The sequence below is a fragment of the Bombus flavifrons genome, chromosome 10 (genome assembly GCF_040668555.2).
Source record: "Bombus flavifrons isolate JBK064 chromosome 10, iyBomFlav1_principal, whole genome shotgun sequence".
In the NCBI taxonomy this organism is placed as follows: Eukaryota; Metazoa; Arthropoda; class Insecta; order Hymenoptera; family Apidae; genus Bombus; species Bombus flavifrons.
In genome coordinates, this window is record NC_138451.1 from 11976786 (window position 1) to 11990324 (window position 13539).

A 13539-nucleotide genomic window follows, 5' to 3' on the forward strand; every position below is an offset into this window, starting at 1 on the left:
GGTGATTACGAAACAAAATAAACCTATAATGTGACGACCTATAATGTATATTCTTTTTATTCTTAATGACGTAGCAAATACGTAAGAAAAGTTTGTTAAATACCTCACAAGATATTCTGTATACAGATAATGCTTTATATATGTGCATACATACATACATGTGTGTATGTATAATAAAATTATGACAGTAATTAAGATATACGTTATTTCATAAATAATGAAAATCATCAACAGTTTATTGCTCCTTTTATCGCTATAAATAAAAAGTGGAACATTGTATTATAGTCTCTATTTCATTAAGTGTCAATTTTGATGGCAATACACGATTATCGTTATCCAGAATGGTAGTAACATGTTGTTCAAAATGAACGATATACTTGCTCCCGAGAACTGTGTTGCGATATTCTTGTCACATGGGATATGTAAAGGATATTTATGTAAATATTTTTAAGTCATATATTTGACAAATCTCAAAAGATATTACACAGAAGCCACAGAGGCGCGTAACTTTATCGTTTAAATTGTTAATAGTAATAATATTTGAGTTTATAAGGTAACAAAATGTGCTGCAGACTATCAGCTACAATGCACCAGTCATCGTGCTGTAGTCAATTCGAAAATAAATAAAAATCGCACGCTCCAAAATTATGTTATCGCTAGATTCAATCCGTTCCTTTCATCGGATATAAAAAGTCAATTATTCGTTCTTTTGTACATATAAAATAGATTAACTATGTGTATAAATATAACAGAACATCATTGGCTACCACAACTTATGCATAAGTGACCAAAAGGCAAATACTATAAAATTAATATTTTACAAATTTATTGCACTTACCACTGCTTTTGTGGTAGCATATTTTTCCACATTAATATGTTATATTAAGAATTAACAAATGAAAATTAATAGCACAGCAAAGTATGAATTTTCCTAAGTTCCTGCGTTCCTACGTTAACAGTAAAAACTTGTTCTTGACCTTGATGAGGAATAGCGATTTCGGCAGCAAGCAATTGACTTTCATGCATTGCTGCAGTCATTTCACGATTTGGGAATACTGCGAAATTAGCTTCAGCCATTCCACCTACTGTTCTTTGTATAACTTCTTCAAGAACTTCATTCTACAAGAAAAACACAAAAGTTTTAATTTTGATTTACAAACAACTATAATACTGTATATTTATAATTTTCTACTGATTAATGACTTACGATCAATTGATCAGTTCGATCTTTTAACTCTTTCATGACTATTTCCCGTTGTAACAATTGATAAACTGGCATTGCCTTTTCTAACACTGGGCCCTCCATATCACGTGCCTTATTACGTCTTAAATCAGGAACGATAGGGAATGTCATGACTTGTTTAATATCCTGGAAAACAAGAAAAAAATGTTGATTAAAATTAAATAAATATAAAATAATATTTTTTGAATCTTTCATTTATATAATAATTGTTTTGTAAGTTACTTTAGTAAGATCATTAGTTTTTTGTTTTAATTCCTGTATTTTAGCATTAATTGATCCCTGTCTTAATGGAAGAGGAGTTATTGGATCCAAGCTTTCTAACTTTTGACGTAATATATCAGACATTAATTTCTTTCTTTGTTGGTTTTCACTGTTTAATGCTTCTTTAAGAGCAGTTATCTCTTGCATTAAGAACTTATTGTCCATTGATTGCATTCCAGATGCTGCTGTAACGCTTCCAGACATATTGTCTGCTCCAGATGCAGACATCATCGTCTTCTTTCCAACAGATTTTAATTTTTCCTTTAACTGGCCTCTCTCCATTTCCAAACTATCAATATCTGTCTGAAGGTGATCCATCGTTTCCTCAAATTCTTTTTCCTTTCGTTTCAATTGATTCATTGCTTCTTCTAATTTTCTCTTCAACTTTTCTACATTCAATTCATGTTCATGTTGTTGAGTTGCAAGTTTTTTCTCTACAACATCTTTTCTCAAAATCATTTCACATAATTCTTCTTGTTTTTCCCTAAGAGCTAATCTCGCTTCAAGTATATCACTATCTCTTGCTTCTAATTTCCTACTAAGTATCTTAATTTCTTCAGCTTCTTTCTTTGCTGCTTGTGCTCTTACTTTGATAGGCTGTAAAGATTCACTTTCCGCATTTTGTTCTCGTTGCTGTGATAACTGTCCGCTTATTGCTAATTCGTTTTCACACTCTGCCATTTTTTGTGCGAAATTGGCCGCTAACTGTTGGATACTTGATAAACTTCCTTTAATCGTAGCTACGGGTCCAACATCTTCCGTATCATAAACTTTTTCGCATGCTATAGAAGCCATCTCCTTCAATTTATCTGCACCAAGTCCTGTATCTAAGTCGCCATTGGTAATAATTGCTTGCACAGCACTCTTCAGCAAAATCTGTAATGTTTTCATCATCTTCACAGCATGTTGGTAACACGTAAAAAGTTGTTCACTACAGTCTTTATCCAATCCTAAATTAGATTCTGCATTATGAATTGCAGCAGCATGATCTGTCAATACTCGTCTTCTAGCTGACTTTAGGTGTTGTTGAATTACTTCACACGTTGTCTCCGCATGCTGACAAAGGAGGCCTAAATCACCACTGTCTCCCTGAATCAAAGTTTTGATTGCCGCAGCATCAGTCATAATAGCTTCACAAGAACTGTCCAACATCCTTGTACCATTGACTACCAAACGAGCTTGGTTGATGGTTTCTCCAAATAACACAGAAAACATAGTACAAAAATATCCACAACATTTCTCGATAGCATCCATTGGTAGATTCTCGTCTAATTGATCTTTTTTAGCTAGTTCTATCAAGGAATCCAAAGATTTTTCCTGCGCTGCCATTTCTGGATAAACTGCTCCAGCCTTAAGTAACATTTCAGGACTACATACATTTAATGCAGATTCAAAACAACCAAGGAACGTTTGTAATGCATACATGTATGAACAAAGACGTGACCTGAAGGTATATTGTGCTACCGAATGACCCTTTAAGATAGCTGTTCTATCTACTTTATCCAATGATCTATATTTTTCTCGTACTTGTGACATAAGTATCTCGGTTTTTTGTATCATCCTTGGTATAAGTAAAAGTGTTAGAATAGCATCGTGATCGCCGCCACGTGCTAAGAATGCAGGAGACATGAAAGATAATAAATATTTCACATGATTTCGAGCTTCTTCGGCTTCCAATCGTCGTAATTCAAGATCAACAGCTTTTGTTTGAGCACGGGTTTCAGCAAAGGTTTTTTGGAAATCTAAAATTTCTGCTAATTGTTGCTCTGCGCCCCCCATTCCAAATTTAGAGGTTTCAGTTGATTGCACACGTTGTTGTAATTGCAAACATTGATCTTGTAATTGATGAGTGAGTTCGCGGAACTTCGTAATTGTAAGTTCACGATCCGTTAATGTTTCCAAAGCCGCATCTCGATGTCGATAAGCATCGCGCGCTGCTCCAAGCGCTAAATCCAATTCTTCTCGCAATTCTAGTTCTAATTCTTTCGATGATTCAGCAAGTTGATCAGACATATCCTAAACAAAAGGATAATTATTTAAGCAGCAATTTTTTAAATAATGTTTAGAAAAGACTTTACGTACTTGTAAGGCTTCCAAATCTGCAACGGCTTCTTCCAGTTCTGCAACTTTCTCTTCTAATGCCATCTTTTTCTCACCAAGTACTTCAACCATTTCTTCAGCACCTAATGCTGCATCAACCTATTTGATGAAGGAACAAATTTATATATATGTCGAGTTATCATTAGGGTTAGGGGCGTGTAACGAATCGAGACACTCGAGATACTAATATGACAATGATCTTAGGTTCGATAGCGAATCCACGGTCAACGGGGTAGCAAATGTGCTTTCTCCCAAAGTCTAAGAAGTACTCGACTTACTTGTCCACGGTACAAGTATTACTCAATTAACTCTTTGTTAAAACGTAGAGTATTCACTGATCGTAAAGATGCTGCGTAACCCACTGATGAGATCGTACGTGAATGACTTTCTGTCACGATGATGCTGCAGAGGAAAACTATGATGGGGTGTGTCCGAGGATACGAGAGATCATCGGATTCATCGAGGAAAGCCTTCGTTCGGAAAATGAGAGAAATGGACGTTGCTGTTAATTGTTTAATTTCTATGTTGATGGTTAAAGAAGGATGCTAACCGCCCTTGAGAGAAAGTTGCTAGCGGGAAGCGTCGTTCGTGAGAAAAGCAGATTTCCCGTATCTTCCCGTAGTAGGTGATAGATTTAGGGACTGTTAGGACAAAGACTATTTGTCCATTTGAAGAATCTTAGCTAACTAAATCCTAAGATTTATAGCGGGTCCTTAGGCTAGCTGGAAATATACTGTGAAGATGTATCGACATCTGGCAATTATCTTATCCGAAGGATAGGGTCTTCGTGTAGCGAGCCATGGAACAGAAACCGTTGGAAAGTTTACTGTCGAGTGCCGCTACAAGTATATTTTTTAAGGAGAGCTATACAATTACTCCATACCTCTGTTAGGTAAAACGTTCATCCCGTGACCGCGGCTACGTTTAGCGACTAGTTGTGTCACTTCGAGGCCAAACTCATTGTCACAAATCTCGGGCAAACATAATCGAATTAAATCATAAACAATTACTTAAGTACAGCTATGATAAAAAGTCTAGACTAAAGTATTGGGGATTTTCCCTAGAATTCCAAAGAAAAGGCCCCGATGTCCTTACATCTCCGACATATATATTGTAGTATCGGGGAAAAACCGTTAGGAAAATCTCGATGAACTACACGTAGAAAACAATAAAAGTTCTGACAGGCCGGGAAGGATAGGAAACCCTTTGCGGACGGAACGGTTCAAAGTCAACCGTACCGTGGGACCGAGCTGCTGTCGCGATAGTCATTTAAAATTGCCATGCACATTTCTGCTTAGGTGCGCTTTTCGTTCATGGATGTTAAATTCTAGACATATGTACATGCACAGATTCTCCACAGGATAAATAAAATGATACACATATGAGTCTTTCTGTTCTATCAATTGTTTTCGCCAAACGCATATATGAGTTCCTCGGCCAAATTGATGGCTTACGCAAAACGCATATATGCGGCGGTAGTCCGCAAAGGGTTAAAACAGGTGTACTTGACCATCTTGGGTCATCCACATCTGTGGAACACATGTGCGTCAGGTATAAAAAGGACGTCTTGATGAGGAGAGTGATCAGTAGTCAATAGATGTAGTTGGAGTTACGAGTAAGCTGCGAGTAGTTGCGGGTTGTCGAGTCGTTATGGGTTGTTGAGTTGTTGTGAGTTGTCGAGTCATTGTGAATTGTAGAGTTGTTGTGAGTTGTTAGTTGTAAATTGTAAGTTGAGTAGTTAAACAAATTTAGTTGCCCTAGTTGTATCACATTACTACGTTAAGTTCAAATTAAATAGTTATACGTCTGTTTCAATCACAATAAATAAATCTATATAATAAATAAAGATCACTATAATTCTCGCCATTATAATATTAATAAAAAAATTACCCATTAACAATTATTAATATTTCTTACTTGTTCTTGTAAATCTGCTATCTGATGTTCCATTTCCTCTACTCGTGTAGACAATTTTTCCTTTGTGCGACCTAGTTCTAATATTTCTGACTTCTTTTGATCTAAATCTTTCTGAAGTTTTTGGAATTCGTGCTTCTCATGCGCAGAAAGATCTCGCATTCTAACAAGAGTTTCTCGTAGTCGATTGTTTTGTTGTTCTAATTGTTTTATTTCGTAACTTGACACACCACCAGCAGAACCCCCTCCTGCAGCCTACAATAATTATACAGCCATGTATATATTAATAATCTGTATAAAAAATAAGGATAGGGTAAGAATCGAACGATTAAATCTAGGTATAGATAGTGTAAGATAGGATAAGCTAGTTTCTGTAGAGATAAGGAAATACAGAATAAGAACTATTGTGTAGGAAACAGAGCTTAATACCAGAGGAAAACCAATGAAACATTACAATGCTAATGTCTGAATACACTGTTACAGTAAAATCTACCCGGAAGTTCGTTCATAGGAAAATCCTTCATTTAAATCCTTCTTTTACTCGTTTTCTCTGGCACTTAGTTATATCGCCCCTCTTCAATGCTTGGGGGTTGCGCGATTTTTGATGAGCCTTGCCAACATCATACGAGCGATAGCGGGGCACACGGTTAGGTCTTACCTCTCCTTGGTTGGATAACTCTCGCTGCATCGTGTGGGTACCAAATATTGGAACAGCTGACTTTCCTCAAGTGTCGCTGGCGACTAATAGCCTATCGTAAGTCACACACACACGCGCAAACACACACACAAAATACAAATCATAACTGGATGAACTATGAAATACTTTACCCTTTCAGATACTTCTGTTCGTAATATTTCCAGATCTAGTGTTTGTTCTTCAAGTTTTTCTTTCAATTGCTCTAATTCAATTTGTAATGTTTCAGCCTTTTCTTCAGCCATTTCTTTATCTAATGTTGCCATTTCTACGGTTTCTGCAAGATCTGCCATTTCTTCTTGGAATTGTTCTCTAGCTGCATGTGCTTCTCTCGCTTCTTGACGCGCGCGTTGTAGCTCTCTTTGAAGACTAGCCTTTTATCATAGAAATAAATAAAAAAATGTTAAAGTTAATGAAAACTATGAAACTTCATTAATCTAATTCAAAAGCTTCCATTACTTGGCTTTCCATAACTTTTGTTTTGAATTCAATAAGTTGTTCAAGTTGAAGCTTTGTTTTTTCAAAGTCTTTCATCCTTTCTTTGTCTTGCATTCTTTTCACCCGTAAAGTTTCTACTTTTTCAGTAAGATCACGAACCTATAATAACATATATAAAACATTATTTTGTATTTGTTTTGTATATCAATATACAAATATTGAAATATTTTATTTCAGACTGTGAAAATATCTTGGTAATAACCAAGCAGAATTTCAGATAAAGTCAAAATCTAACTTGCTGAGAAATGGCTTTAACCATTCTCAATCTTTAAGTTGATTATTCAATGATAAGAAACAAATTGGTGGTGGTCACTAAGGGAACATTCAACACTTTAAGTCCATTCAACAGTTAAGCAGCAGAAGTTGAAAGAAATTTATGGAGGCTAGAAAATCTGTTTAAAAAAGCTGCAGTGTCTTTAAGAAATAAACATAATTTGAAAAAATAAAACCAATTTTATTAATATTATTTACCTGAGATTTCAGATTTTCATTTTCCTGTTGAAGTTGCAAATGTGATAATTTTTCTTCTACTACATTCGCAGCTGCTGCAGAACCTGCCATTACTTGACCAGGTACAAACTGTGGTTTCAAAGTCTCTACAAAACCTGTCTAAATTGCAAAGAAATTATAAATGAAACTATATTTTAACATTGGGTGTTTTTTTTATTATCGCGTTGGAAACATATTTTACTAAAGAGTTGCATCAGGTGCTTCAGTTTGAGGTAACCTACGAAATGCTTTATTTTAATTAATTTATTTATAAATGATATAATTATAAATGTAATTTTCTATTGACGGTAATGAAAAAAACACCCTATATTTCCTATACAAAACATTATGTTTCAGAAAAATGTTGTTTCTGTATGTACATTCAGTAGAATTAGTCTATTTCAAAGTGATTAATGATATTAATTGTGACAAGAGACACCAACAAGCTACACCAAATATTCTATTAGTTCTAACAAGTGTAGGAAATTCAGTCAATGAGTTGAATTGTGTTATATGACACTGCAGTTTACAGTAGGCATAATATTAACTAAGTCATCTATCATGTCCTAATCATTTATAAATATCAACTGCATTTATATCAGGGATATAAGGCTCTTGGTAAACGATGATTAAATAAAAAGAAAGAAACAGGGTGTTCCAAGTATGGATCACAAATTTATACCGCAATGCTGTTAAATTCCTATTCATAGAAAGATTGTTATCATTACCTCATTAATATAATGCTAAGGGGAATTCAGTATCTAATTGTTAAAAAGAAAAATGACAATTGTACATTTGAATACCCCTTCTCATGAGAAATTTTAGACTAAGCATCACAGAACTCAATTAACAAAGCAGATCCTTAATGGAACAGTGAAAATAGTGAAGGATAAATCAGTTCCACAATCCATTAAGAAGAAGTAAACCCATCAAAGTGCAGTGATGCTAATTTGAAGTCATGTGTTACAATGCTTATGATCAACAAACAACTAGTATGAGAAGGTTTAAGGTCAGATGAGAAAATTTAGATATTACAATTAATGAGTATTAATTACATTATTGTGATCATCTTGGGCCTTTGGCTTTTTGCCGGGAGGCGAGCTCGTGCTAGGGGACTTCTGAAACACGTACGTGCATTCCCATATGAATCATTCTGTGCCAACGGAATTATTTAACATGTGCTCAAAGTTTAAAGTTCACTACTCTGTGTTATTAGCTTATCTGGCATTTTAAACATTTCTCTGTAGTTTTTTATTTAATACCGAGTCACAGAATACGATTCTTTGAATATGATAGTAACAAACATAAGTTACTTCAAATTTTCAAAGATTTAAACGTAGCAAAGCCAATCTTTTATCACATTTTTTGAGAATTTATCACATATAGAGGTATATTCATATTTTATGGAAAACTTCATCTCATGTATTCATGCCTTGTTGAATCCTCAGAATAATTCATTCACTGTGTTCACATAAATAACTGATATATCAACTTATTAAAATTAACTATATAGAAATAATAAAAGCATGACCAGAACAACAAACGATACCTCGATGAATGAAGCTCCTTTAGATGTTGGGACTGGTATAAGTGATTCTCCTCCATCTTTACGTTCATGCTGTGATCCAGACAAACTTTCTGTACTTGGAGCACTTAAAAGTGTCCTACTACCAGCCAATGAAAGTCTTGAACTGTAAAAAACACAATGTTGGTATCTCCTTAGTAAATATAATTTAAGTTCTGACAATATTTACGATATTAAAGCTATATTCCCTTGCAATTACAACACAATTTAGATGCACATCATCAATTACAAATACATTAAATTATTTGATAGCATAGTTTTAAAATACTTTATTGATATGTAAAGTGCTATAATATTTTTCCAAAAGTAAAAAATTATTTATCAATTGCAATTTTTTATTCATATTCTTATTTATATTCTACATACATTTACTATAATGAGAAAAGCTTACAAGTGTATAAAAAGTGAATAACAGATATAATTCTTAGCTGCTTATATATATAAAAGCATTTAAGGAGGATATTAAGGCAAATTTTTTCAGGGATCAATCTTCATAAATTCTTACCCAGATAGTTTCTCAGATTGCTGCCTAGTATGGGCAGGAGAAGTTTTTCTCCGTACTCTTTTATGACCAGCATATGAATTTTAAGAATTTATTAATTATACTTATCTCAAAGTACCTATTTTTTATTATTTCTTATATCAAAAATTGTACAAAAAGGTCTACCAATTTATATCTTATATATTAAAAATTATGATTTATCATTCAATGTAATAACTTACGCAGTAGGTTCATTCCTTCGACGTGTACTTATGCTAGCATAAAAATTATGATAAGATAAGTTAATGGCATTGTCACATGTAATACGCAACATTATCTCAATAAAAAAAAAGAGATGCGACATCTGAAAAAATTTAAGGTGAAAAAAAACCACATTACCTGTTCAATCGACTTCTAGCACGTGCCGCACTGGTCTCGTCTGGTGTAGTAGCACTACTACCTGCTGAAGATGGACTAGCAGGTTCAGTTCTATTGCCTGCTTCATCCAACAAAATAAGTTGTGACTGCCGTACAAACATTCCATGATTTTCAGCACACTAGTACAATAAAAATGTGTACAATGTAATTATGTGATTGCTATATTTTATATATACAGACAAATATAAAATAACCTACTTTAAAATAACATTGCCCTTTGATAGTTCCATTGTTCTTTCCTTTTGGTTCATCAAGTATGACTCCAATCCATTTTCCTGATGCGAAACTTGGATGACCAATATAAGCAATTATTCCTTGACAGTCTTTGCCAGGAACTTCGACACGCTGTCCGACTTTATACGACATTTCAGCCGTGGAAGATTATTACATCTAGTTTCATACAGTTCATTTATTGTAACAGGATATCTTTTATCTCTTGTTCAACTGTTCAGCTTGTCAATTATATATTTGAATTTCGTTACAAGCAGTTCAAACGACATAAATTCTCAATCACACTGACACATACGTTGCTCTACTAACTATAAAATTATTCGGCCACTTATGTCAGTCAGCTTCTGCCAGCTTCTTTAGACCGCTTCTATCTTATGTGCTGCTATAATTAAAGAATTTGAATTTTCATTTCTAAACTAAATAATTTTTATTGTATCTTCAAATTTTACTATTCTACTAAAATCTAAAGTATTAAGATTCTGATTTAGTTATTCAAAATGTCATCATTGATTCTTACTTGATTCATCCTCTTCTAATGAATACCACCACAATATCACTATAATAATTTCTGTTACTATTCAGCTAGATTTATTTTAAATATATTAAAAAATTAAAAAGTACATATTTTTCACCATTTCGTTCTTCTTATCATTCTAATCAATAGTATATTGCTTAATTTCCTTTAAAATATTTTCAACAAAAAAATATGATTTATAAACCTGAGAATCCAAAATGAGAACACTACTCCTATGTATACAAAAGAATATTAGGATAGTATCAAAATAAAAAATTTATTTTTTTATCATTTTGTCTGCTTTGTATTACAATTTTATTGTTTTAAATATGAAATAAAACATGTAAAATTAGTTATTATGACACGAACACATGTTAAAGTTTACATCAAAATTTCTTTAAAATTTTCATTGATATACCCGGGGCACTAAGTTACTTAATTACGCCTTTGAATGATATATATGCCTATATGTATATGGCATCAAAATAATACCTTATGTTAAAGTTGATAAAAAATAACTTTCTTTCAGGGTGCGTATATGTATGTGCCTACTATTTATATTCTTTTAAGAAATATCCATGATATATGGAATGGAAATGGAAGCAGTTATGAAGAATTATCATAAACTTTCATTAACGTTTTTTTAATATGACGTTCTGCTATCGCTGACATCGAATGTGTTTTTCTGCCCGGTTAATTTCATATCCATTTAATAACAAAGCAAATTATTTCAAAGTGGTGATGGCTAATCATTACGAAGTACCCAATTGGTACGTTTGGAAAATTTTTATTAGACTGTTCCAAATAGTTACTTAACCATTTTAGATACAATATTACTATCTAATATTAAAGTATATTTATAGCATAAAAAATATTACCTTACACATAGATTATGCTTTTCAGGGCTGGGAAGCCACCAGTTGGATTACATTTAGATGTACTGAAGAATGACAAATTAATTCAAGTAAGAGAGTTATATATTATGCCTAAAGATTTAGGTCTTTTTTAGAGATATATCAGAAATATTATTTTGTTTCAGAAATTAATGGTTGATGAGAAAAAATGTTACTTATTTGGCCGTAATCAACAATTAAATGACTTTTGTATAGATCACGCTTCTTGTTCTCGTGTTCATGCTGCTCTTGTTTATCATAAACATTTAAATCGTGCATTTCTTGTTGATCTGGGTAGCAGTAAGTATCATATCATTATTTTTAATTTATAGCATTTTAATTCATAACTAACATGTTATATTTTATTATACACATTGATTTTTAATTATAAGAAACAGATTTGTAAGAATCTAATTAAGCAATATGAAATGAACATTTTTAATGATTTAAATAAATATGAAACTCTTTGTTTTTGAACAAAACATTAAGATTTAAGTTATAAATATTATAAATTTTGACTGATTTCTCAGCACATGGAACTTTTATTGGTAATCTTCGTTTGGAACAACATAAACCCACGCAATTACCAATTGATAGTACATTTCATTTTGGAGCTTCTACACGGTATTATATTATTAGAGAAAGACCTCAAACTGGCACAAGACCAATTATAGAGGAATTAGAGAAACTATCAGAAGATACAGATGCTGGTGGTTTGTTAGGTTTACCTGAAACAGAAACAGAACTTGATGTATGCCTCAAGTAATATTTACAATTAAATTATATTATTAAGATATAGTTTAATAACTATATTGTTAATTACAGAATTTAACGGAATTTAACACTGCACATAATAGACGTATATCTATGCTAGGAATAACAGACGATGAAATTCATAAACCAACTAGAAAACGAAAGAAAAAAGGAATTACGTTCAATGATGATGAAGAAGTAATAAATCCAGAAGATGTTGATCCATCAGTCGGAAGATTTCGTAATCTTGTACAAACGACAGTCGTTCCCAGTAAAGTAAGGGTTATTCCAAATCAACATTATATATTATTTTTATATGTTTTATAAATTTATTATTCATTGATATTTTAGAGAATGCGTATGGAAGGAGGTTTAATATCCTTATCAGAGGATCACAATCCTTTAAAGCATCTTCAACCTACAACAACTACACCTCAACTCTATCAAGATTTGCCACCAGAACAGTTTACTCCATCATCGTTGTCTCTTAATCCATTTTCTAGTGCACTATCTTCATTATCATCTCGACTTGGTATTGCATTACCAAATCCAGCTCCTGAGGTAGAGATGACACCCAATCAAATACAAACAGAAACACCACATGTACCAGAAATACCAGGACCTACTGATACACGAACGATGGAACCAAAAAAGAAAAAATATGCCAAAGAAGCTTGGCCTGGGAAAAAACCTATTCCAACACTTTTGGTGTAATAATTAAGTTAAGGAGTCTATTTTTATCAGATAGTTTTATTATTTGAGATTTAGGTATTAAGTTATATAAGAATCTATGCATAAATTGCTCGTATAAAGGTTCAGGAAGATATTTGGTTAATAGTCAATATCATTATTAAATTCATTTTAACCATAACTATAAAACTGTATTTTACATAGCAATTTATTCTAATATATACCTTTTTCATCCTTCATTAATCAATTACAATTTTTTATCTTCTTTGTAAAAATCAAAATTGTAATTAAAATTTCCTGTAAGATAAACAAACATAAATAAATAGAGATTACTTTAGCATTAAGAGAAATATAAATATAATAATGATAAGATGTCACGAAAGTTTTTTTGTGATACAGTACATTATCACTAGAAAAAGTTATTTTCGTTAAGTATATCCGGTAAAGTTACTACATTTACTTATGAATGTTGTATATATAAGATATATTCTTTACAAGTAATAACACGATGATATTGTCTTCAGATAATTTAAATATCTTGTTTTGCGAAAGTGACAAATCACTATACCTGCATACTTATTGTTAGTGCAATAATTATACTGACTTGGAATTTTGAATAAATTCCACTTCTACTATTTACGACAACAGTAAGTACGTTATAATTTATGAGTTTTATTTTTTCAGGTAAAAGTACTGTTTCTAGCACATAGAAATTTATTTTTAATTTAATAATACATCACCCAAAACTTCAAAGC

At 32.5% G+C, this 13539-nt stretch overlaps 2 protein-coding genes across 5 annotated transcripts; one reads left to right on the plus strand and one right to left on the minus strand.

Annotated features, from left to right (window-relative positions):
* Positions 1-442: 442 nt before the first annotated feature.
* On the minus strand, positions 443-10405 carry DCTN1-p150 (dynactin subunit 1). 4 transcript variants are annotated; one of them, XM_069121771.1, is made up of 14 exons: positions 9902-10405; positions 9665-9822; positions 9508-9540; positions 9290-9346; positions 8749-8890; positions 8255-8317; positions 7182-7319; positions 6672-6809; positions 6347-6586; positions 5522-5773; positions 3587-3703; positions 1466-3520; positions 1208-1369; positions 443-1119 (listed from the first exon to the last, which is right to left on the minus strand). In XM_069121771.1, exons 1-14 carry the CDS (start codon positions 10067-10069, stop codon positions 904-906), a joined length of 3939 nt encoding a protein of 1312 aa, XP_068977872.1. In that variant the 5' UTR covers positions 10070-10405; the 3' UTR covers positions 443-903. The 4 variants fall into 4 exon arrangements, with proteins under 4 accessions (XP_068977872.1, XP_068977873.1, XP_068977874.1 ...); XM_069121772.1 differs by lacking the exon at positions 8255-8317 and having other exon boundaries at positions 9902-10403; XM_069121773.1 differs by lacking the exons at positions 9290-9346; positions 9508-9540 and having other exon boundaries at positions 9902-10402.
* A 498-nt stretch (positions 10406-10903) lies between these two features.
* Positions 10904-13423, plus strand: NiPp1 (nuclear inhibitor of protein phosphatase 1). The gene is made up of 6 exons (XM_069121783.1): positions 10904-11218; positions 11352-11412; positions 11488-11641; positions 11872-12092; positions 12167-12370; positions 12446-13423. Exons 1-6 carry the CDS (start codon positions 11124-11126, stop codon positions 12806-12808), a joined length of 1098 nt encoding a protein of 365 aa, XP_068977884.1. The 5' UTR covers positions 10904-11123; the 3' UTR covers positions 12809-13423.
* Positions 13424-13539: the final 116 nt, after the last annotated feature.

Excerpts from the sequence above, each read along its gene's own strand:
- DCTN1-p150 (XM_069121771.1), bottom strand. The coding sequence starts at position 10,069 with ATGTCGTATAAAGTCGGACAGCGTGTCGAAGTTCCTGGCAAAGACTGT. Across the intron at positions 6,587-6,671 it reads CAAAAGTTATGGAAAGCCAA|GCTAGTCTTCAAAGAGAGCT; the intron begins GTAATGGAAGCT and ends CTATGATAAAAG. Across the intron at positions 1,370-1,465 it reads AAACTAATGATCTTACTAAA|GATATTAAACAAGTCATGAC; the intron begins GTAACTTACAAA and ends CTTGTTTTCCAG.
- NiPp1 (XM_069121783.1), top strand. The coding sequence starts at position 11,124 with ATGTGTTTTTCTGCCCGGTTAATTTCATATCCATTTAATAACAAAGCA. Across the intron at positions 12,093-12,166 it reads AAACAGAAACAGAACTTGAT|AATTTAACGGAATTTAACAC; the intron begins GTATGCCTCAAG and ends TGTTAATTACAG. Across the intron at positions 12,371-12,445 it reads CGACAGTCGTTCCCAGTAAA|AGAATGCGTATGGAAGGAGG; the intron begins GTAAGGGTTATT and ends TTGATATTTTAG.